The 22428-nt window shown below is 51.9% G+C and overlaps 3 protein-coding genes across 3 annotated transcripts; 2 read left to right on the top strand and 1 right to left on the bottom strand.

Moving 5' to 3' along the window:
* Positions 1-1601: 1601 nt before the first annotated feature.
* Positions 1602-4910, top strand: IFI30 (IFI30 lysosomal thiol reductase). Its single transcript, XM_036242048.1, has 7 exons — positions 1602-1740; positions 2575-2757; positions 2839-2913; positions 3162-3254; positions 4039-4191; positions 4373-4426; positions 4510-4910. Exons 1-7 carry the CDS (start codon positions 1630-1632, stop codon positions 4570-4572), a joined length of 732 nt encoding a protein of 243 aa, XP_036097941.1. The 5' UTR covers positions 1602-1629; the 3' UTR covers positions 4573-4910.
* A 4129-nt stretch (positions 4911-9039) lies between these two features.
* Positions 9040-11302, top strand: MPV17L2 (MPV17 mitochondrial inner membrane protein like 2). Its single transcript, XM_036242055.1, has 4 exons — positions 9040-9285; positions 9960-10130; positions 10815-10891; positions 10988-11302. The coding sequence occupies exons 1-4, from the start codon at positions 9099-9101 to the stop codon at positions 11171-11173; spliced, it is 621 nt and encodes a 206-aa protein (XP_036097948.1). The 5' UTR covers positions 9040-9098; the 3' UTR covers positions 11174-11302.
* Positions 11303-12006: 704 nt separating this feature from the next.
* RAB3A (RAB3A, member RAS oncogene family) lies at positions 12007-17483 on the bottom strand. Its single transcript, XM_036242049.1, has 5 exons — positions 17344-17483; positions 16011-16238; positions 14843-14961; positions 14119-14243; positions 12007-12843 (listed from the first exon to the last, which is right to left on the bottom strand). Exons 2-5 carry the CDS (start codon positions 16236-16238, stop codon positions 12653-12655), a joined length of 663 nt encoding a protein of 220 aa, XP_036097942.1. The 5' UTR covers positions 17344-17483; the 3' UTR covers positions 12007-12652.
* Positions 17484-22428: the final 4945 nt, after the last annotated feature.

The following is a 22428-nucleotide window of genomic DNA, read 5'->3' as shown; positions in this document are numbered from 1 at the left end:
CTACCAAGTGAGGTTAGTAGTTGCTACCTGGGCCCCCAACAGGATATCTCTGAGAGTCCTGTGATCAAATGGGTGGGGTTATGTGTATGAGTCCATCCAGAATTGTAGCAATTATATTTATCATTATTTCTCCCATCCTGCCTAGCACAGGGAGAGCACCCAACTAGCTCCCAAAGCTGTGTTGCTTTGACTTGCAGAGGCTTTAAGAAGGAAATGAGTTTTGCTAAGATTCCAAAGGGATGGTATGGGGGGATCATCCAGCCATGGAGACTTCAGACACATCCTGGCTCCCAACCTGATGTTATGAGTGTATATGTGCAGGCTGGTGCTTCCCCAGACTGGTGGGGGACACACAGGCTGTGGGGACTTGGCAGGCCCGGTGTGGGCATTTGCTCCTGTGGGGTCTGGTTCTGTGTCTCCACTGGAATTTGAGGCCCTGCAAAATGACTATCTCAGTCATTGTCCCAATACCCCCCCCCCCCAATCCTTCATCTGGGCTATTCTGTCTGCAGGCACTGCTGTCCTGTGTCAACCCCTCCCACAGTCACAGCCCAGCTGCCCAACCCCCACCTGCAGGCTGGAGTAACTGCCTCCGAGCCCTCCATGGTGACTTTATGCCCCGAGCCTCCCTCTTCTCCCATTTTAGAGACCAGGAAACAGGCCCCATCACTTGAGGTGCCCAGCACAGTCCTGGGGCTAACTGGATCTGGCTGCCTGCTGGCTTAGATCCTACAGGACCACCCTCAACCCTCACCCCATGGACATAGTACAGGCTTCCGGAAATTACTGCTCCAACCCCCGTTTCTCTCTCCCCACTGGGAGCTTGCTGAGGGCCAGGATGCACCACTACCACCCAGCCCCTGACTTTGGGAAGAAGGAATGCCAGCTTCCCCTCCACCCCATCCCACCCCCAGTCAAGGGTGGGGGCAAGAGAAGTGAGTGCCCCTGCTGCTCTGGCTTCTGCTTTCTGGTCCGGCTGCGGACAAGTCTGAGTCAACCCTGCGGGACCAGCATCCACCGCTTAGCCGGACAGGGGGGCAGGGGTGAGGGGTGGAGCTAGAAGAGACCAGAGCCTTGGGCCAGGCTAGGGAAAGGGGCCCGGGCTGCGAAGCCAGTGCCCACTCCCAGGCAGGGGGCCGCGCCCACCCTCTCCCCGACCCCTACCCCAACCCCTGTTAGTGCACAGGGGTCCCCCGGCTAGGGGCAGGGTGCTGACCACTCTGGTTGACCCAGAGGGATCTGCGGCGCGAGAAGACCCTTCGGTCTCCCTTGGTCTCTCTGTGTCTCTGTCTCTGAAGCCCCCACCCCACATCCGCTCCAGGAGCTTTGGCCCCGGCTTCACTTGGCTGGGGTAGGCTGATTGCCGGGACTGGGTGGGGGTGAGGTGAGCCGCTGAGCAGCGGATGGCCACGTGACTGCTGTCCTAACACCTGGCAGGGGTGGGGGCAGGGGCGGGTTGGAAAGGGAGACTCTTGAGAGAGAAATGCAGACACCCAGAGACGACACCCCGCCCCACAAGGCGTGGGTCCTGGGAGGCGGGTCCGGTCTAGGGGCAGGGCAACCGCCGGGTTAAAGGCTGCTCCTTCCCCTGGGCGCTGCTCCCGCCACAGCGCCTGTGCCCGCGTTGTGATGGCCTGGTCGCCACTCCTGCCGTTCCTGCCGGTGCTGCTGCTCCAGGTCCCCGCGGCGGCGCGCGCGTCTCCACTGGACACACTCCCGGAGCGGGCAGCCCCCTGCGAGGTAAGGACGGCGACACGGCAGGAGGGCTGGAGGGGACCAGCGCCCAGGCCGGGCAGGCGGTTCGTTCCCTCCCGTTGACCTGACCGAGTAGCCCAGGGTCTGGAAGGGACACACCCCATCAGTGCCGGAAATCCCATTTAATCCCAGGCTCCGTGTCCCCGCCAGAGGGTGCATCGAGCACCTACTGTGTCCGTCTAAGGTGGAATCCGGAGCTCCTCTGGGAGGCCAGGGGAAGCCCAGAGAAGTCTGCCTTCGGCACCCGTAGGGATGCCCTTCTGCCAGAGAAGAGCTCCGCTTATTTCTGGTGCTGAGCAAACACATGCCCGGGAGGCTGAGTAAATTGCTCACAAACCTGGGTGCCTGATACCCCTCAGCTGAAGCCGGAAGTCAGCACTTATTAGGTGCCACCTCCGCAGTGGACTTGGGAGGGGTTCAGTAGGCCCCTCCAGAGGAAGAAGAGTCAGAGCAGGTGTAGGGCCAAGGCTCTGGGCATTAAGTGGCAACAAATGAGCATCCATTAGTCTCCTGTGGTATGCATGTCCAGGAAGGCAGGATTGAGGTCAGGGACCAGAAATGTGCTTGCCTTGAGTTCTTACTGCCTAAGTTCCCCTGGGCCAGAAGTTTCACCTCACTCAGAAGAAAGCAAGAGCTGTGCATGAATTAAGTGACTACTGTATACAAGTCTGTCCCATCCGTTTTGCAGTCAAACAGATTTAGGGATGTATTCCAGAGTCAGGAGTGCATTCCAGATGGAACATTTACTATTTACATTTACCTTTCTGCAAGAGAACCAAGCAGGGCTACACTTGCTTCACACCCCTTTCTCCCACACAGGCTGGTAACCTGTGCCCACAAGTGCCCCTTGGAAAGTCCCATGCACCACCTGTCAACGTGAGCTTATACTATGAGTCTCTGTGCCCTGGCTGCCGAGGGTTCCTGGTTCGAGAGCTGTTCCCAACGTGGCTGATGGTCCTGGAGATCCTCAATGTCACGCTGGTGCCCTATGGAAACGCCAAGGTACATGGTTGCTGGGGAAACTGTGGTCAGGGTTGGAGGGCACCTGACGGGCCAGCCACTATTAACCCCACTGCCTTGCAGGAGCAGAATGTCAGTGGCAAGTGGGAGTTTGAATGCCAGCACGGGGAGGAGGAGTGCAAGTTTAACAAGGTGGAGGTGAGCAGCCCCCAGAGTCCCATGTGGGTGGGCACAGAGGCCCAGGAGTCTGCGAGTGGTAATGAAAGTGAAATCCAGGCTCAGAGGGGATTGGAACCAGCTCTCTCGCATGCTGATGTGCCTCCATTTGATCACAACTTTATTCATTACTTCATTAGTAGACTTTTATGATTATTACCGAAGTGGTCTTGGCATGCTCTGGGCCCCCCTCATGCCTCTGCCTGCCCATCCCCCACCCTAACCCCTAGGCCTGCCTGTTGGACCAGCTAGAGTGGAATTTAGCCTTCCTAACCATTGTCTGCTTAGAGGAAATGGATGACATGGAGAACAATCTGAAGCCAGTGAGTAACACCCTTTACTTGGTCCCGGGTTGGGGGACCCTGGCCTTCCCTTCACTCAGACTCGGGTTCAAATCCTGACCCTGACTACTACTCTCTGTGTAGGCCCAGGAAAGAACACTTACCTTTCTAAACCTCAATCTCTGAATCAAGGGAAGGAAGATCTAGGGGCATGGGTAGATCAGGAAGTGCTTTCTCTAGGAGGAGTCTGAGCTGGGCTTCCATGAACAGGAATGTACGGGGACACAGATGATGATCCTCCTATGGGGTATGGGGATGACAAGACAGGTTCACCCACCTCCCTGGAGGATTATGAAAAAGAACTCCCAAAGGAATGACTCATCTGCCCTGATCATTTATTCATTAATCAAACATTCAGGCCACCCAGGAGGCCTCACCCTGAGACACCCCAGCCCTGCAGAACCATGGTGGGGCTAGCAGAGTACAGAGAAGGAGGAAGTCCTGAGGAGATGCTGAGGAAGCTGGAGGATGGGTGTTCCTGTTAGAGGAAACAGCACAGATGAAAGCTTTAAGGAAAATGTAGGGGTCAGGGACTATAGGCCTGGTCATAAAGGACTCAGGAGCAGCCTGAGTACCTACCTTAGGTGCTTCCAATCAGGCATGTATGAAGCACCTGCTGTTTACACACATTGTTACATTGCTGTGGACCCAACTGTCCCCTGTTGCTAGTGAGGCAACAGAAACTTGGCTTGGAGTGCCAATGGACAGACTGTTGGGGAGATAACAAGGAGAAAACTGAGGCTCACTGGCCCTCCTCTGCCCTCAGTGCCTGCAGATCTATGCACCAAAGGTGTCCCCAGACGCCATCATGGAGTGTGCAATGGGGGACCGTGGCACACAGCTCTTGCACATGAACGCCCAACTTACAGATGCTCTGGAGCCACCCCACCAGTATGTGCCTTGGGTCGTCGTCAATGGGGTAAGAACACTTGTAGCTCTCATGTTGGCCCCCAGGCAGGGACCAGGGTGATGGATGTACCCACCGATCTGCAAGGCAAGAGACAGGGACCAGATTTAGGGCCATTTGCAGCCCCTTCTGGGCCTGGCATGAGTTGGTCAGGGCAGGTGGCACTTGTGACCTCCTGTCTTTCTTTGTGCAGAAACCCTTGGAAGACATGAGCCAGCTTCTATCCGTCGTGTGCCAGTTGTACCAGGTAAGCCAGAGAGGCAACAGAGGGATTTAGTGGGTGGGGTTAGGGTCTCTTTCAGGCTCCCAAATCATGACCGTCTCCTCCAGGGTAAGAAACCAGATGTCTGCCCATTCATGGCCAGCTCCTACAGGGATGTCTGCCTCAAGTGATAGCCACTGCCCTTGGAGGGAGCTGATGGAGGAGGAATGAGCTCCAACCTGCCTTCATTTTCCTGATCCTTGACTCAGCAGCTATGGCTCTCATCATCCAGATAACTTACACATTCCATGAAGTTCAGACTCAATATTTTGTCCCAAGATCAAGAAGTTTACCCCACTGAGAATGGTGCTGCGTTGAAAGTAGTTTAATAAACGCTTCTACATGTTATGACACCATCCCTCCATTTCCCCCATCCACCCACCCCAGCCCGTGCCAACTGCTGTTCTTTTGTTTCTATGAGTTGTACTTTTTTAGATTCCACATATAAGTAAGATCATACAATATTTGTTCTTCTCTATCTGACTTATTTCACTCAGCATAGTGTCCTCCAGGTTCCTCCATATTGTCACAAATAGCAGGATTTCCTTTTCTTTTTTTAATAGTCAACTAATATTTGTGTTGTACCCTTTTTAAAAAAAGAATCTCAAAGAAAGAACTTCCTTGGAAAGTCTAATTATATTTACCCTGATAACTTACACGGGTGCAGCAGACATTTAGTTTGCTTTGCTGGAAGTTTCCATAAGGAATCTCAGGTTGGACTTTGAAAAGCCTCTATTGCCCTGGTTGGCTTGGCTAAATGGTTAGAGCATTGGGCCACAGACCAGAGTCTCAGATTTGATTCCTGGTCAAGGGCACATATCTCAATTGTGGGTTTGATCCCCGGGCCCAGTCAGGGTTGAGTGGGAGGCAAATAGTCGATGTGTCTCCCTCTCATCGATGTCTCTTTACTTCTCTCCCTCCCTCCCACTCTAAAAAAAAAAAATCAATGGGAAAAATATCCTCAGGTGAGGATTAAAAAAATAAAGAAGCCGGCCGGTATGGTTCAGTGGATTGAGCTTTGTTCCATGGACTAAGAGGTCCAGGTTGGATTCCCAGTCAGGACACGTGTCCAGGTTGCAGGCTTGATCCCCAGTAGGGGGCGTGCAGGAGGCAGCCGATCAATGTTTCTCTTTCTTTCCCTCTCTCTCTAAAAAAATCAATAAAAACATATAAAAAAGAAAAGAAAAGCTTCTGTTATTGGCTAACTAAAGGTGAGAAATTCTACCTGGTTTCACCTGCAGTATCTCTGTCTCCTGGCAAATTAATTCTTCTTTTTTAAAAAGAATTATCTTATGCCTTGGTCAGTTTGGTTCAGTGGTTAGAGCATCAGCCCATAGACCAGAGTCACGGGTTCGATTCCGGCCAAGAGCATGTACCTCAGTTGCAGTTCGTTCGTGGCCCTGGTCAGGGTCTTGCAGGAGGCAACCATCCGATGTGTCTCTTTCACATCAATATTTTTCTCTCTCTCTTCCTCACACTCTATCTGAAGATAAATGGAAAAATATCCTCAGGTGAGGATTGAAAAAAAAAAGAATTATTTTATTTCATTGTTTAGAGAGAGAGAGACATCTATTTGTTGTTCCATTTATTTATGCATTCATTGGTTGATTCTTACATGTGCCCTGACTGAGGATTGAACCCGCAACCTTGGCATATCGGGATGATGCTCTAACCTTGACGTCCCCAAATGTTACAAGGATCTTGGTGGGCCAGGATCCACCTGTAAGGCAGATAAAAACCAGCTTTCCTGTGAAGATTTTGTCAACATCATTTCCCAAAAGAGAAACTTGGTTTCTTGAATGTGATTGTTAAAGTTTAGCTGACTCTGTTAGTGAAGCATAATTTGACCTTTTCGATCATGTTGGAAGATGGTCACCAAGATGCAGTAAAATCTAATGTCTGGAATACCTGTCCTGACCAGTTTGGCTCAGCGGTTAGAGCGTCAGCCCACAGACCAATGAGTCTTCGGGTTCAATTCTCATCAAGGGCAGATACCTTGGTTGCAGTTCGTCCCTGGCCCTGGTCTGGGTTGTGTGGGAGGCAACCAATCAGTATGTCTGTCTCACATAGGTGTTTTTCTCTCTCTCTCTCTCTACCCCTCTCTCCCACTCTATCTGAAAATAAATGGAAAAATATCCTCGAGTGAGGATTAAAATAAATAAATAAATGAAATCTGGAATACCAGGCTGAGGTACTTGACAGCAATAGGAAGGGCTGAAGGCTAATTTTCCGAAAAAAGATAAAATCACGACATCTCACACAGATGTTAAAATGAGCACAGATTGCCCTAGCTGGTTTGGCTCAGCGATTAGAGCATCACCCCACAAACTGAATAGTGGAGGATTTAATTCTGGTCAAGGCCATGTGAGCTGGAGGCAACAAATCTCTCACCTCTCTCCCTCCCTTCCACCCTCTCTAAAAATAATTAAAAAAAAAAAAAAAAAGCCCTGGCCGGTTTGGCTCAGCAGTGAGAGCTTCAGCCTGCGATGCAGAGACCCAGGTTCAGTTCCCGCTAAGGGCATGTACCTCGGTTGCAGTTTGTTCCCTGCCCTGGTTGGGTCGTGCGGGTGGCAACCACTCAATGTGGCCCTTTCATGTCAATGTTTCTCTCTCTCTCTCTCCCTCCCACTCTATCTGAACAAAAAATGGAAAAATGTCCTTGGGTGAGGATTAAAAAAACAAAACGTTAAATAAATAAATATATATTTTTTAAAAATGAGCAAATGTTAAAAATTATTGTTCTCCTTGCCAGTTTGGCTCAGCGGTTAGAGCGTCGGCTTGCGGACCGAAGAGTCCTGGGTTCGGTTGCTGCTAAGGGTGCGTACCTCGGTTGCAGTTTGTCCCCAGCCCCGGTTGGGGTCATGTGGGTGGCAACCAGTCGATGTGTCTCTCTCACGTCGCTGCTTCTCTCTCTTCCTCCCTCTCTTCCTCCTGCTCTATCTGAAGATAAATGTAAAAATGTCCTCGAGTGAGGATAAAAAAAATTATTGTTAACTTGTTATTAATGAGAAGAACTGGTCAGCTGTTAACACCATGTTAAAGGAGATCCAAAGAACAGACAAATGGCCCTGGCCGGTTTGGCTCAGCGGTTAGAGCGTCGTCTGCAGTCCAAAGAACAGACAAATGAGGAATATTAAAATGAATATGCAAAGCAAGGCAAAAATAATTGGGGGAGAATGTCTTTCCACCTAGCTGAATTCATTTGCATATCCATAGGTAAAAATTATTTTTTGCTGGTATCAGTTATAACTACAAAGTTTATAAAAAGTTTCCACAGAATCAGAATACCCGGAAGGGTGTCCTGTAATACAGGGCCATTTTTTTTTTTTAAGTTTTTTTTTTTTTTTTTTAATCCTCACCCAAGGATATTTTTACATTTATCTTCAGACAGAGTGGGAGGGGGGCAGAGAAAGAGAAAGAGAAACATCCACGTGAGAGGGACACATAGATTGGTTGCCTCCCCCACGACCTCAACCAGGGCCAGGACAACTGCAACCAAGATACATGCCCTTGGCTGGAATCCAACCCGGGACTCTTCCGTCTGCAAGCCGATGCTTCACCCACTAAGCCAAAACAGCCAGGGCACAATTTTTTTTTTTTAATGCCATATAATAAATAGTTTCGTTTTTGCAGGCCATAGTCTGTTGCAGCTCCTCATTGTAGTGAGAGTAAACAACACAGAAACATGGGCATGTCTGTGTTCCAAAAAAGATTTAAGGACACAAATTTGAATATAATATAATTTTCACATGCCCCAGAATATTATTTTGATTTTTCTGACCATTGTAAAAATGCAAGAAACATTCGTGAGTCTCGTGGACCTCACAAAAAAGACAGTAACAGGATTTGGCCCACGGGCTGTAGTTTGCAACACCCTATTCCTGTAGGTAACACATAGGTTTCCATTGAAACTCACATTTTCCCTTCTAGTAACATGGGGATATAATTATTTGTGCAGCAACAGAGTTGCTGCGAAATTAGTTAATGCACGTAATGTGCACCAAAAAGTGCCTAACACTTTTATTACTCTGTAACTAAGGTCAGATGCCCAGCGAAAGTCAAGACCAAGGTCAATTTCTGGACCTGGCTCCCATTGGGCTGCGGCGGAACTGTATCCCCGCCCCCAATACCGTGAGTCTCTGTCGGGTTAGACTTCAGCCCAAGTAGCTGACACGGCCAAAGGTCTGAATTTTCTCTAAGGAATTTCACATGAATCTGGAAATCTGCAAGGTTATTAGATCATAGAGCGTGATAACTGTCAGATTGGCCATCTCAACGCAGGAGGTGGGACAACAGACGTAACAGTGGTCTGAAATTGGTCAGTGCAGTACTGAGCTGTAAGTAAAAGTCTGACAACGGTTACCCATAGGCCAGTGCAGAAAGGGGCGAGGAAACGCGAGTGAGACGTCCGCAATTGACATGCGTGTTGTGGTGCGACGCTTACTTGTAATTGGTCCAAAAGGCTATGCGTGATTTTGTTCAGCGATTGGCCAAGGGATGGGATGCTGGTCTTTTATTGGATAAGATCTCTCGGGGCGGGCAAAGTGGAGTGCCAAGCGGTCATCGCCTGGCCCACTGTTGGGCATCCTGGGCGCAGCCGGGACGCACGGTTGGTCTGCACTGGCAGAGTGGCCCGGTTCCTGGATACCCGCACGCGATGGCGTCGGGTGGTTGGCGCTGGCTGCGCGGTCTGTGGGCAGCCGGGCAGCCCATGTTCCAAGGCCGTGCGCTGCTCGTTACCAACACGCTGGGTTGTGGCGTTCTCATGGCGGCTGGGGACGGCGCGCGCCAGTCCTGGGAGATCCGCTCCCGGCCCAGCCAGAAGTTCGACCCACGGCGCTCAGGTGAGGAGGCCGGGCTGGCCCTTGATTCCGGGGAACCTTTGACTCCGACCTCAGATTTGAAAACTCCTGTACCCCCAATCCGTGGTCCAAGCCCCCGACAGAACCCTTGTTCTCCTAGAACCTGACAGGCCCTACCCGGGTCTCCCCCCCCCCCCACTCGGGGTTCTCGGTTTCCTCCCACCCAGGTCTCTGCCCCACCCCTTCCCCAGTCTCAGTTTCCTCCCATTTGCGGGGTCTCCGCCCCCTCCTAACCTGGGTTTCCGTCCTCTCTCACACCTGGGATTTCTGTGCCTTCCCACCCCCTCGTCCGCTTTTCTCCCTCTTACATTGAGGGATTGAGCACTCAGCCTGGGAAGCTGCACCCAGGGTAGTCAAGGGCACATGGTGTCTGGACCCCGTCAGCCTGGGATTGCACCCTGGCCCCAGAGTTCCCTACCTGCTGTGCTTCGGTTGTCTTCTCTGGAAATAGGGGCGATGGTAGAATCCCCTCGCAGGGTGCTGAATGGATGAGTTGAGATGTAAAAGCAGCCCCTGGAATGGTGTATGGCAGTGGGGCTGATAATGGAAGAATACCTGGGTGGGCTCTGAGAGGGCATTCGGTTTACCCTGGGAGAGAGTGGATTGGGGGGTTTAAGGGATTGATATGGCCCCCCTGACTGTTGGTCTGCCCACAGTGAGCATGTTTGCTGTGGGCTGCAGCATGGGCCCCTTCCTACACTACTGGTACCTCTGGCTAGACCGCCTGCTCCCTGCGTCCGGCCTCCGTGGGCTTCCAAACATCCTCAGGAAGGTTCTCGTCGACCAGTTGGTGGCCTCTCCCATGCTGGGTGTCTGGTACTTCTTGGGTAAGGAGCCCCATGAGCTTGAACTTTGAAAACCCTCATAGGTCAAGAGGGGCAGAGTCAGCCTTGTGTTAAGAAGGATGCCGAGGTACATTTCTGACACACCTCCTGTGTGGGTGGTCCTGGACTGGAAGCTGGGTCACAGTGGGGATAGAACAGATCTAGTAGGGGCAGGTGTGAATGGTAGAATCACAGACAATGGTACTAAATGTAGGAGAGATGAGGACAGTGTCTGATGGGGCTGCCCCTTGAGGTGTAGGGGTGTGGAAGGAGTTCCCCAAGGGGAGGAACTCAGCTGAGACTTGAAGGATCAGCAGGCAGAGGAACAGCCCAGAGGAAGAGGTGCTGAGACTGCAGTTTGATGGGGTGCAGTCACCCCAGCCCTTGCCTCTTGGAGGAAAGTCCTCACCTATTCCCTCCCTCCCAGGCTTAGTTTCCTTATTTGTGAAGGACAGGTAATAAAACAGCCTCAGCAACAGAAAGGGTGTGTCTCCATCCTTCAGATGGACCTGGCTCCCTCACTGTGACCTAGTTGATCTGTGTTGTTTCCCCACACCTACCATCCTACTGCACAACCTTTAAATATCAGGTCCCTCTGCCTGGGATACTCTGTCCCCCGGGGAATCCTGCCCCGCTGGCTCCATCTTTGGGACTCTCCAGCCTCTGACACTCCCATCTCCTCCCCAGGTCTTGGCAGCCTAGAGGGCCAGTCCCTGGAAGAGAGCTGCCAGGAGCTTCGGGACAAGTTCTGGGAATTTTACAAGGTAAGCATGTCATCCCAGGCCCACCCACCCCATTCATCCTCCTTCTTCTCACAGATTCCTGGCCCCAACCCTTTACCACACTGTCCCTCCCAACAGGCTGATTGGTGTGTGTGGCCTGCTGCGCAGCTGGTGAACTTCCTCTTTGTGCCCCCCCAGTTCCGAGTCACTTACATCAATGGCCTGACACTGGGCTGGGACACATACCTCTCCTACCTGAAGTACCGGGTGAGCACAGTGGACAGACCAGGCACCCAGGAAACTCCTCAGGGGCCACACATGTGAGACGCAAAAGGCAGTACAGCTCCTCTCCAGGGTGAGGGCCTCCTGTGCCTTTGACAGTCTGCACCCCAAGGTCGGTGGGTAGGGAGCTGATCAACAGCAGGGTGAAGACGGAGCCCCTCTCAGCTGTCTAACAGGACCTTGGCCAGGTCCCTGCCACATCTTTTCAGCGAGGCTGACCCCAGCCCCCAGACAAGTGGAGGGCTTAGTGAGGAGCCTGAAGGAAGGGATGAATATAGTATATGACTAGACCATCTTGTGTGGACAAATCCCAGGCCCCCTGACACACTCTGTGTAGAATGAGTTGCCCCACCCCCTCAACTGGATGCCAGAGAAGGCAAAACTGACTTCCAGCTGACCATCCACCTGGGTGGGAAGGGAAATGGGCCCAAAACAGGGTAGGGTCCTGTTCCAGTCCCATCCCCATTCCTGGGCATCTGGCTGGGCTGCCCCTTCCAAACCTACTACCAGGCCTTAGCTTCCCCATCTGGAATACAACCATGAAGATGGACAGTCACTCCCCAGGTCTTCTCACTGGGAGCCTCTGACTAGGATGTCCCATCCCCAGCACTGGGCCCCAGCTACCTAGTCAGTACCAAGCCCCAAACCCTCAACACTACTGTGGGCTGGCTCTGAGCCCTGGAACAAAGGTGGGGACATTGCCTGTCCACTCTGAGCAGGACCTAGCCTGGAGCTGGCCCCCATGATCTGGAGCCTTAGACAGAGCCAGGCAGTACCAGTGTCATATTCTGGTCGTGGGCTGTGGAAACTTCATTAAATTCTGTTATTGAAAAATGTTATTGATGACCATAGCCAACACTAGCAGGCAGCACTCATAGACACAGCATCGTCCATTCATTTTATTAGGTGTGTGTAGTGTTGTTATGACATCTCCTGGGGGACAGGGGGCACATTTGACACTCATGACATCATATAGGTCTATGGGAGGTATTCCCAGGGTGGTGAGTAACCACAGCAGCCCCATTTTAAAAAAAGGTAAAACTTGGGGGCCAGGAGCCTGGTGGGCCATTGATGGGCTCTGACCCACCAATGGTCCATGCTGAGATTCCATTGTGGCCTCGGCCCACTGTGTCACAGCCAAGAGACTGGCAGGCCTAGCTACCTTCCATCACCTGGTCACCCTGCCCTCAGGTATCATCTGGCCCCCTCTTCAAAACCAAGAACTATTTGATGGATGAAGTTTTAAAAAGGTGGGGTCTGGAGAAGAGGGTGAGTGGTGAGTTCGCGGGGCAACAACACGCCACGGCAGAGCAGAGACAGGCCTGTATGTACAGGGCGGGGTGAAGAGGGGGTGGCGCCAAGTCCCCAGGGGATATCTCCAATAAATAAATAAATAAATAGCTACAATAATAAATAAGGGTGACAGGCTAGGGCTAGGTCGGGGCAGGGGTCTTATGCCCATGGCCAGGAGGGGCCTGGTGGTGGGGTGGAAGGGCAGGGAAGGGATGGGTGGGCCAGCTCTCAGCAAGCGCAATCCTGGTGCGGGGGCGCCTGCTGGTCCGTGAGCTGTGGGCCCTGCTTGGCACCTGTGACAGCAGGGTCAGCTGTGTCCAGTGACTCGGACATCTTCTCACAGATGACATCTACCAGGCGCTCAAAGGTTTGCTTGACATTAATGTTGTCCTTGGCACTTGCCTCAAAGAACTCAAACCCTGTGGTCAGGGAAGGAAGGGGTAAACCCTGGGCCCTCCACCCCCAAAGACATTTCTCTGAGGTCAGAAATAGGTGGAGGTTTCTAGTGCCAACCGCACCATAATGGCATTGGCAAGTCCCATGGGACAGTAACACTGAACTGGGTCAGCCCTGTATTTCCTGCACTCCTTTCTTCACCCTAAAATAGTCCCCTTCTTAGCCTTGGCCTGTTAGCTCAGTTGGTTAGAGTGTTGTCCCGGTATGCCAAGATTGTGGGTTTGATCCCCAGTCAGCGCACATACCAGAAACAACCAATGAATGCATAAATCAATGGAACAATAGAGCAGCGTTTCTCTATCCCCAAAACCAATCATTTTTTAAAAATCACAAAATACTGTCCCCTTCTCATTGTCCCCAAGGCCCTGGTAAGACCCACTCCCCTGCTCCTGCCACCCAACCTAGTCCCATACACTGTTCCTGGTAGCATCTGACATTCAAATCCAGCCATGCTGGCTCCTGCTCACACTCTCGTTCCCTATTGCCCTTGGAAGAGTCCCAGCTCTTCAGCATGTAGTCAGGTCCTGTGCGACTGGCCACATTTCATCCCAATTACCCCTATGTTGCTGCTGTGTAAAGGATTTGCCAAAATGCACGGATCTTTCCGACCTCTGGCCTTAGCCTGAGTTGCATGCCTGAAGGACCACCCTTTCTTCAAGTACCAAGTACAATGTTCCCACTCCACAAAGTCTTCTTGGAGACAGTCCCCACTGGACTTCACCAGCCTTCTATCCCACAAAGCTGGAGGCCTCTTGGGGGCCCGGCAACACCCAGCATGAGGCTGGGCAGTGAGAGTGGCAGAAGGAATCAGTAACTGCCTGCATAGTGAACTATAGATTGGGATCAACATCACACCCAGCCGGTTTGGTTGAGTGTCGACCCATGCACCAAGAGGTAGCCGGTTAGATTCCCAGTCAGGACACATGCCCAGGTTGTGGGCCAAATCCCCAGTCAGGGGGCATGTAGGAGGTGGCCAATCGATGTTCTCTCTCATCGATGTTTCTCTCTCTCCCTCTCGTTCCCCTCTCTCTCTAAAAATAAATAAAGAAAAATTTTTTTTAAAAAGATCAACCTCACATGGCTCCTGGGTCAAAGCCAGTTTGCAGAAAGCATTGTCTGGACTTGAATCCAGACCTCATTCTGGCTTTGATGTGAGACTTTGGGTGTGTCCCCTCCCCTCTCAGGGCCTCTATGTCCCTCTTTTAGCCTGTAGGTGTCCAGCTCCTTTGGGCACTCACCAAGGTGGTCCGCCAGCTGACGACCACGCTCTGAGGACACCACCCGCTCATCCTCCATGTCACACTTGTTCCCCACCAGCAGCACCTGGGCGTTATCCCATGAGTAGGTCTTGATCTGGGTTGACCTGGAGGAGAGGGTAATAGGCAGGTGAGGGCTTGGAGGATCTGAACTTTACTGCTCACCCACCTCCAGCCCCCAGCTTCCCATTATTCCTTGAACCTGGCAGGTTCAGTTTCTCCTCCAGCCTTTGTCCTGCCAGAAACACTCTGCTGTGTCTGGGTGTCTGCTTCAGCAGTTCCCTGATCTTCAAAATCTCTTTTTCAAGCAGCCTCTTCCACCCTTCCCAGATCCCTGCCTCCAGAGAGATTTCTCCCTCAACAAAAGTAGAAATTTTCTTAAAATTTATCATTACTTCTGGGCAGAAATGTAAATATTTATGTCTTTTAACCTGTGTAAACTGTCCTTATATTTTCTGTTCCCCCACCTCAGATTTTTCTTCTGTATGTTCAGTTTCATTTTTCTCCCTGAAATCTCTTTTTTCCCATTATTTTGAGCCAGTGATGCTATGTTTTAATGATTATAGATTGACAGCAGGTCTGGGACTCCAATATTGTTATTTATATATCTGCCAGGGGGCTGGGGCTCCCTCATCAGCCTACACCCCTGGCTTTGCACCGAACCCATCTCAGAAGACAGTCTGAGAGGGGGTGAGGGGGTGCTTACCAATCCTGCACAGCATTGAAGGACTCCTCATTGGTGATGTCATACATGAGGATGAAGCCCATGGCACCCCTATAATAGGCTGTGGTAATGGTTCGGTACCGCTCTTGCCCTGCTGTGTCCTGGGGAAGAAGAGACGGGATCAGAGACTACCCACATGTAAGTTCTTCAGTGGAAATGAGCTCTGAGACAGTCCAGTCCAACTCCCTCAAGACCCAGAGAGGATTAGGAGCTTGCCCAGAGGCACAGGGGGGCCAGGGAGAGCCAGCTGGCCACCTACACCAAAAATGTGGTGCTCAATCATCTTACAGAGTCCAGTACGTGCAGAATTGCTCCCTCATTCATCAGTACACGTGTACAGGGCACTGCCCTGTGCCATACACCACAATGGGCACTGGGGACACAGCTGTAAACAAAGTAAACAAAAGTCACTGCCCTTGTGGAAATGCCAACTCAATGTAGGAAAAAGACAATAAACACATGAAAAGGAAGAAAACGTATCCTATGTCAGAGTGCTATAAGGATGGAGGAAAATAAAGCCTGATGGATGGGCAGTGTGGGCTGAGGCAGGGTTCAGAAACCTGAAGGAAGTGAGAGGGCACAGCCAGGCCAAAGATGCTGACATGGAACTGTGGGTATGTTTGAGGGACAATGAGGAGGCAGAGGCAGCGATGGAGAGACAGAATAGGGTGGAGGTATCATAGGGAAAGACCAGACAGGGTCTCCTAGGCCAGGGCAGGGGTTTGGTGTTTACCCTGTGTGAGGTGAGAGTCCACAGAGGCTCCTCCTGGCCTCCATGGAGTCGTGGGAGGCAGCCAAGTGACCCTGGGGAGGTGTCTTTCCCAGGCAATGAGGTTGGAGGCCAACATCTGGTGAAACCTCAGACTTACTTGGAAGAATTTGCAGATGGGAAACTGAGGCACTAAGCCCACTGATGTTCTTACAGATATTAAGTGTAGGGAAGAACCCAGCACTGGCTCATCCCCCAGCCCTGGAGAGCACCAATTAAGCTCCAATAGAGGAGGAGGGGCTCTCTCTTCTGTGCCTTTAGTACACAGTAGGCATATGATAAATGCCCAGTTGTGTGAATGAATGAAAGAGATAGGCAAGGCTGGGGCTGCTTTTTGGGAAGGGGGAGTGATGGAGCCAGGAGCCCCCCAGCTGGACCCACCCAGATCTGCAGCTTGATCCTCTTGTCATTGCGGTAGATAGTCTTGACCTTGAAGTCTATGCCCACAGTGCTGACAAAGGCTGGTGTGAAGGAGTCGTCTGCATAGCGGAAGAGGAAGGATGTCTTGCCCACACTGCTGTTACCAATGATGAGGATCTTGAACATGTAGTCGAAATTCTGGTCCGAGGACTCCTTTTGTCCATATCGCGAGTCTGTGGCCGACGCCATCTGGGAATGTGGGGTGCGGGCTAGTATGGGGGGTCCCCTGCCACCCCCAGGCACAGGCACAGGATAGAGAAAACTACAGAGCCACAGAGAGGAACTAAAGTGCCACCAGAAGCCCCAGTACAAACTGTGGAGCCCAGGGCAGAGGGCACACTGTGACCTTGAAAGGCAGGGAAGGGGGATTATTTCAAGCAGAAGCTAAGAGAAACCGGGATGGAGACACACCTGCAGCCCCTTCCAGCAGGCCTGTGCCCCAGGTCAGGCTGTAACCCTAAACCCTATGGCTGCGCAGGTTGGGGGGTAACTGCGGTCAGCCCCGCCTCCCATCAAACATTTATGTTCCTCAGAACCCAGCTCGGGCACGCGGGCACATGTGGACAGTCCGCCTGGACCCTTGTCTGCAAGGGGTCGTGCTCCCCACGACTCCTAGGCTGGGGGAGCTCAAGCTGAGGCAGCTGCATCACGTGATTGGGTGGAGCGTGCACACGCTCACGTGCACACAGAAGGGCACACACCGGTGAACGCGCGTGCACATGAGGGTCGAGCACACTCGGTACACAGAACAGAGATGCAGACACCTGCCTGCACACTGACATACATATACAAAGGTGCAAACCCACACGTGCACATGGTGCCCTCCATCCATGCAAGGGTGTGTACATAACCCACACGGACACTCATTCCCGTGTACTTATGCACAGAGCCGTGGACGCGCACACACAATCCATGCGTTTCTCTTCACAAGCATGCAGCAAGCACACACTTGGGTCAGGACCCACACAGGGTCACAAGAACCTATCCAAATACACTCGTAAGGGTACACACAGACCCGCCGACACGAGCGGGCGCGCACACGCGTGTGCACACTACGCGCACGCGCACGCACAGCTTCCCGCAAAACATTCGCCTCCCTTCCCCCTCCGCCGCAGAGGCAGGGATGAGGGAGATGAGAGTCTGGCAGGTGAGGGGAGTCAGGGCTCTACGGGCCCGCGAGAATCCTCTCATTTAACCCTCGCCAACCTCGTCCCCATCCCCGCCAGCCCATCAGCCAAATGAAGGTTATTTAGGTGCTTTGAGCAGGAGCTCACCGGGCCGCCCATGAGCTCACCTTGCCCTGCACCGATGCGGTGGCGACCTTAGCGACGGCAAATTTTTTGGCAGCGGCGGTGACGAGCCCTCTGTGTGCTGATGTAGGGCTGCGCGGCAGCGGCTGGAGCCCCTGCAGTCTGCGGTGACGTCCTGCAAGGAGCGGGGCGGGGCCTCACATGCAGATACGGCCGTGACGCCATCCTGAGGCGGAGCCGCGCGAGAAGATGTGGCCCACTGAAGCCCGCAGAGCTAGGAGGGGCGGGGCTCTCGTGCCGATTGACGCACAAATGGGGCGGGGCAAATCCAGTAGCCGGCGAGATGGTGACAGAAGAGAAATTGCCTTCCGGCTCCGCCTCTCATAAGTGTCGTGGAGGCGGGGCTGCGCAGCAACCTCTGACTGGCTTAAGCACTCGAGCGACGAGCCGAGTAGCCAATAAGTGATTATCATCTTCCTGTTTCTGCCCAGTGGTGGCTCCCGAGTCGTTGGGCAAGAGAGGCCGAGGCCTTGGCTGAGCCCGGGTCTCCAGGGGGCGTTCCCCTTCCCCGCCACCGCTCACCTCAGGTGGGACACATTGTGGCCCCCACTCAGGCCAGGATACTGTGACCCCTCGTCAGACGCTCCCTATTCCCAATTTCAGAAAATAGGAACAGAGGTCGAGAGCTGCCCCATACTTCCTATTTATGGGGTTCGAAATAAATAAGTACAAGAGAAAAAGCGGAGATAGAAGTCGAGAGAGACCCCATCCATTTTCTGAGATGTAAGGCCCCCAACGTGGGCTGGGCTGATAGATGCACCACCCTATTTCTGAGGTGAAATAAGAAATAGGGACCAAGAGAGTCACCTCTCCCCACCAATTCCCAGAAATAAAGGAAAGGGGCTGATGGACGCTCCAACAACCCCTCCCCTGCCTGAGCCCCATTTTCCAGAGAAAAATTTTAAGGCGGAAGTAGGGCAGAGAAACTGCCTGCCCCCTAAATCTGCAAAGCCTACTATACAAGACCGGGGAACAAGGAGGGTACGAGCGAGGCTTAGAGACCCAACAATAAAGACGCGGGGCTGGAAGAGGATTCACTTCTCCCTTGGTTCCTGAGTTAGAGACAAGGCCGGAAAGACCCCACCCTCTATCCTGGGGAAACAAGACTCAAAGTGGAGATTCTGGGGGCTGAATCATCGTCCCCCCCCCCCCCCCATCTTGAGGCGGGGAAAGTCAGAAATGCTGGCGGGCGGGAGAACAAGACACGTGCCCTCCATTCTAGGTCCCTGCCCCCAACTGCCCCTGGTCCTCAGACCCAGAAGTGGGCTTGTGGCCCCAGGAAAATCCTGATCCCCCCGATTGCTCCCCAGGAGGCGGGCATGGGTGGGGCCGGGAGGAGTCTTGTCCTGTTTATAAAAAGCTCTCCGGCGGCAGAGGAGAGGAGAGACCGGAATAACTTTGCGCCTGGAGGCCGCCCCCTCAATCCACTCATGCCCCCAGAGCCCTGGAAACGCAGAATGTCCCTCCCGCTCCGCTTGCATTTGAGAAATCTGTTCTACCTAAGGGTGACATTTTTGTCCATTTCCCCCATTTTGGCTATCACAAACCCACTGCGGAGAATTGGGGAAATTCAAAAAACCCTAAATAAATAAATAAATAAATAAATATCCACCCCAGTTTCCCCCCACGCAGAGATGGCAATTGAGTCCCAGCTCTAGGTACATCTGGTCCAGGTACATGGTGGAAGTGAGGAGGTGTGAGGCCGCTGGGCTCCCTGACCTTCCTGCTTGGGGCTTCATATGTGGGTGGCACTTGGAAATACCTGGTTTTTTCTCAGGGAAAAAACCCACAACAATGTGCACCAGCTTCCACCCAAATTTATATTTTAACATGAAAATAGCGCAAGGCCTTTATTGCTAAGAATCAGCATTTGGCTTTGGAATTAGGAATAGTTAAATGGCAGGGTTGGGGAGTGGGTGGCTGTGTGTTTTGGAGGGTCTCCTGCCTGGCAGGAGAGACAGAGCCAGGTGGGAGAAGCACCCCAAGCCTTCCCAGGTCTCACTCCACTGAGTAAAGTCCAAACTCCTCCCAGAAGTCCTGGTCTCCCAGGATCCTCATCAGTTATCCCCATCTCATCTTTCTCCTCTAGCCAGATACTCCTTCACTGGTCCCAGGTGTGATCCTGTCTCAGGGCCTTTGCATTTGCTGTTCCCTTTACCTGGAGCACCTTTTCCCCAGCTCTCTCTCATCCTCTTCAGCTTTCTTTTTCTTACTTTCTGTCTTCCTTTCTTTCTTTGGTTAATTCTCACCTGAAGATATTGGGGCTGGGGATCGAACCTGCAACCCAGGTATGTGCCCTTGACCAAAATCAAACTTGAGGCCCTTTGGTCCACGGGCCAACACTCTAACCACTGAGCCAAACTGGCCAGGGCTCATCCTCTTCAGGTTTCTGATCAACACCACCTCCTCTTTCCAGAGGTTCCAATTTCACTCTGTCATCTCCTATCATGTCATTATATTTTTCCTTCCTGATACATCAAAAATGATTATGTTGATGTGTTTATTCATTAGCCATCTTTGAGTTCTGAAAACACCTAGACCTGTGACGCAGTAAGTGTCCTGTGATGGTATGACGTGAATGAATGAATGATGGGTGACTTTGACCAGGAAGGTTAGGAAAGACCTCTCTAAAAAGTGACATTTGAGCAGGAACCTGAAGGAGTTGGCCACAGGGAGAGTGGGGGAACAGCAAGTGAGTGCAAAGGCCCTGAGGCTGGAACTTACTAAACAAGCTTAAGTGACAACCCCTCTCCAGTTCTGTGAGAGAGATGGAGTAAACAAGGTTTTATCCCTTAACAGAGGGCAAACTGAGGGCCTGAGAGTCACAAGGGCTGAAAGTTTCAAGGGGGGCCCTAAAGACCTCCCACACTCCTCTTTAGGTTTAGGGTGGGTCACAAAGGCACGGACCCCAAACAGCATAAAATGGGGAGGGGGGATTGGAACATGTGAGTGACATCAGTCATCCCCTCTGTGGACCTCAGTTTCTACATCTGTGAAATGGAAGAAGAAAGAGGCAAAGTTGATTTGCACTTTCAGCATGTATCTCAGTGCCTAGCTCAGGACACACTTTCCTTAAATATTACCTGTTGTTGCAATGTTTTTTCTTTATTGATTTCAGAGAGAGAGGAAGGGAGAAGGAGAGAGAGGTAGAAATATCACTGAGAGAGAACATCGATTGGTCGCCTCCTGCATGTCCCCCCCTGGGGATTTGGCCCACAATCTGGGCATGTGCCCTGACCGGGAATTGAATTGGTGACCTCTTGGTGCATGGGTTGATGCTCAACCACTGAGCCACACCGGTCGGGCTGTTGTTGCAATTATGTGACCCTCACAAAGAGCCCACTTTATCCATGAAATTACAAAGACTTCAGGAGGTTAAGGGACTTGTTGAAGTTGTCAGAAGTCCATTTTGGGGGAACACTGAGGATGGTGCTGTGGTGTATCTGGCCCAGGCATCCCAGGATCATGCTCTGGAGAGCATGTCAGACATGAAGTGAAGAATTGCCAGAGCTTCCACTAGTGCCAGCCTGGAATGAGTATCAGGGAGGACCTTCCAGCGGAGGGGCTGCTAAGCTGAGACCCAGAGTCTGAAAATGAAGGGTAAAAGAAGCATTCCAGGTGGTGGGCAGAACATGTGTAAAGGCCCTGGGTTGGGGGCCTGTGCTTGGGGTGTGGAAAGCCAGTGTAGGTAGAGTGCAATAGTAAGGGGAGTAGGAGGGATTCCTGTAGCCTAAATTAAAGGGGAACGTATGAATGTTCGTATGAATGGGTGGAGAAAAATCCAAAGGGAAATAAGGTGAAATGCCGAAGGCAGATAGTTTATAGGTGAGATTATAACTTAATTTTATTTTCTTCTTTATGTTTCCATTATTTCCATATTATCTAAGGTGAACACATATTACTTACAAGTTAAAGGGGAGGGAGAAAAAAGTGTAAATAATCATCCCCTAAATTTCTGCCTTTTAAAGATCTGGAAGGAAATACACCAAGTTCATGACCTAGATGACGTTTAATTTTCCCTCTGTGGAATTTGATCATTAATTGTGATGTTGATGAATTATCAATGGAATCATCTAGTAATGAAGGGAGTTTTCTGGAAGCCAGAGGCTACTGCAAGGACTTGTGTCATGCATAAATTTTCAGGCACGCTGGAAGGGAGGCAAGTTTTGGGGTGGAATACTGAGCCTTCTGGAGAGGGGAATTGAATCTGAGACTTGAACACAGAGCCACTTTGTCTTCTCCCAAAGAGGCTGCACCTGCACAGGCTGAGCTTCAACAAGGGAGACGCAGGAGGGGCGGCAAGCCAGGCGAGCAGGACCCCCAAATTTGCTGTGCCTCCCGCCGCCAGGGGGCGCTGCTGGCTAATGTCCAGAGCCCAGTTGCGTGGCCTTGAGCAGGCAACAGGACAGCTCTGTGCCTCAGTTTCCTCATTCATGAAATGGACATAATACTAATTTGGGGTAATAAGGTTTATTTAACCCCAGAGAAACGTTCCATCCCCAAATTTCTAAGATATTTCAGGGTGGTCACAGACACTGCCCCTCAACCAAAATTTACCCAAATACTAGGATCTGGTCATTGAGGGGAAACTGAAGTCCAGGAGGCCTTCCTAGGAGGAGTCTGGAGCACCCTCACAATCAGGAGATACAGAGACCCACCTTGTGTGCTTTTGTTGCTGTTATATAAGGGGGTGACCAGCCAGGGGGTCCTGGGATCAGAGAATAGGTGCACCCAGAGACAGAAATTATAGCTACTTAAAGCAATAACATGCACAAGCAGCAACAGGCCACATCAGTCTTCAGAGATGTCCCCTCTTTTTGCTGCCTCCTTACCACCCCTCTCCAGAGCTCCAGAACCAGAGCTGGGACTGGACAAAGCTTTGGTACCACACAGTCCCCCATTCAAGGTCCTGTTCTCCTGCAGGGAGCTGCCCAGCAGATGAAAGGGAGGTGCCTGCAGGGGGCATCTCCTTGAGGCTGACACCTCACCCCCTGGCACAAGGCTATTCCAGAGGCACATAGCAGGCACAGGCCTGGCATATAGTAGGTGCCCAATACATATCTGATAAA

This window comes from Molossus molossus, unplaced genomic scaffold (genome assembly GCF_014108415.1).
Source record: "Molossus molossus isolate mMolMol1 unplaced genomic scaffold, mMolMol1.p scaffold_m16_p_4, whole genome shotgun sequence".
Lineage (NCBI taxonomy): Eukaryota > Metazoa > Chordata > Mammalia > Chiroptera > Molossidae > Molossus > Molossus molossus.
The sequence above is the reverse complement of the archived record's forward strand: the minus strand, read 5'-3'. Positions and strand labels throughout refer to the sequence as shown.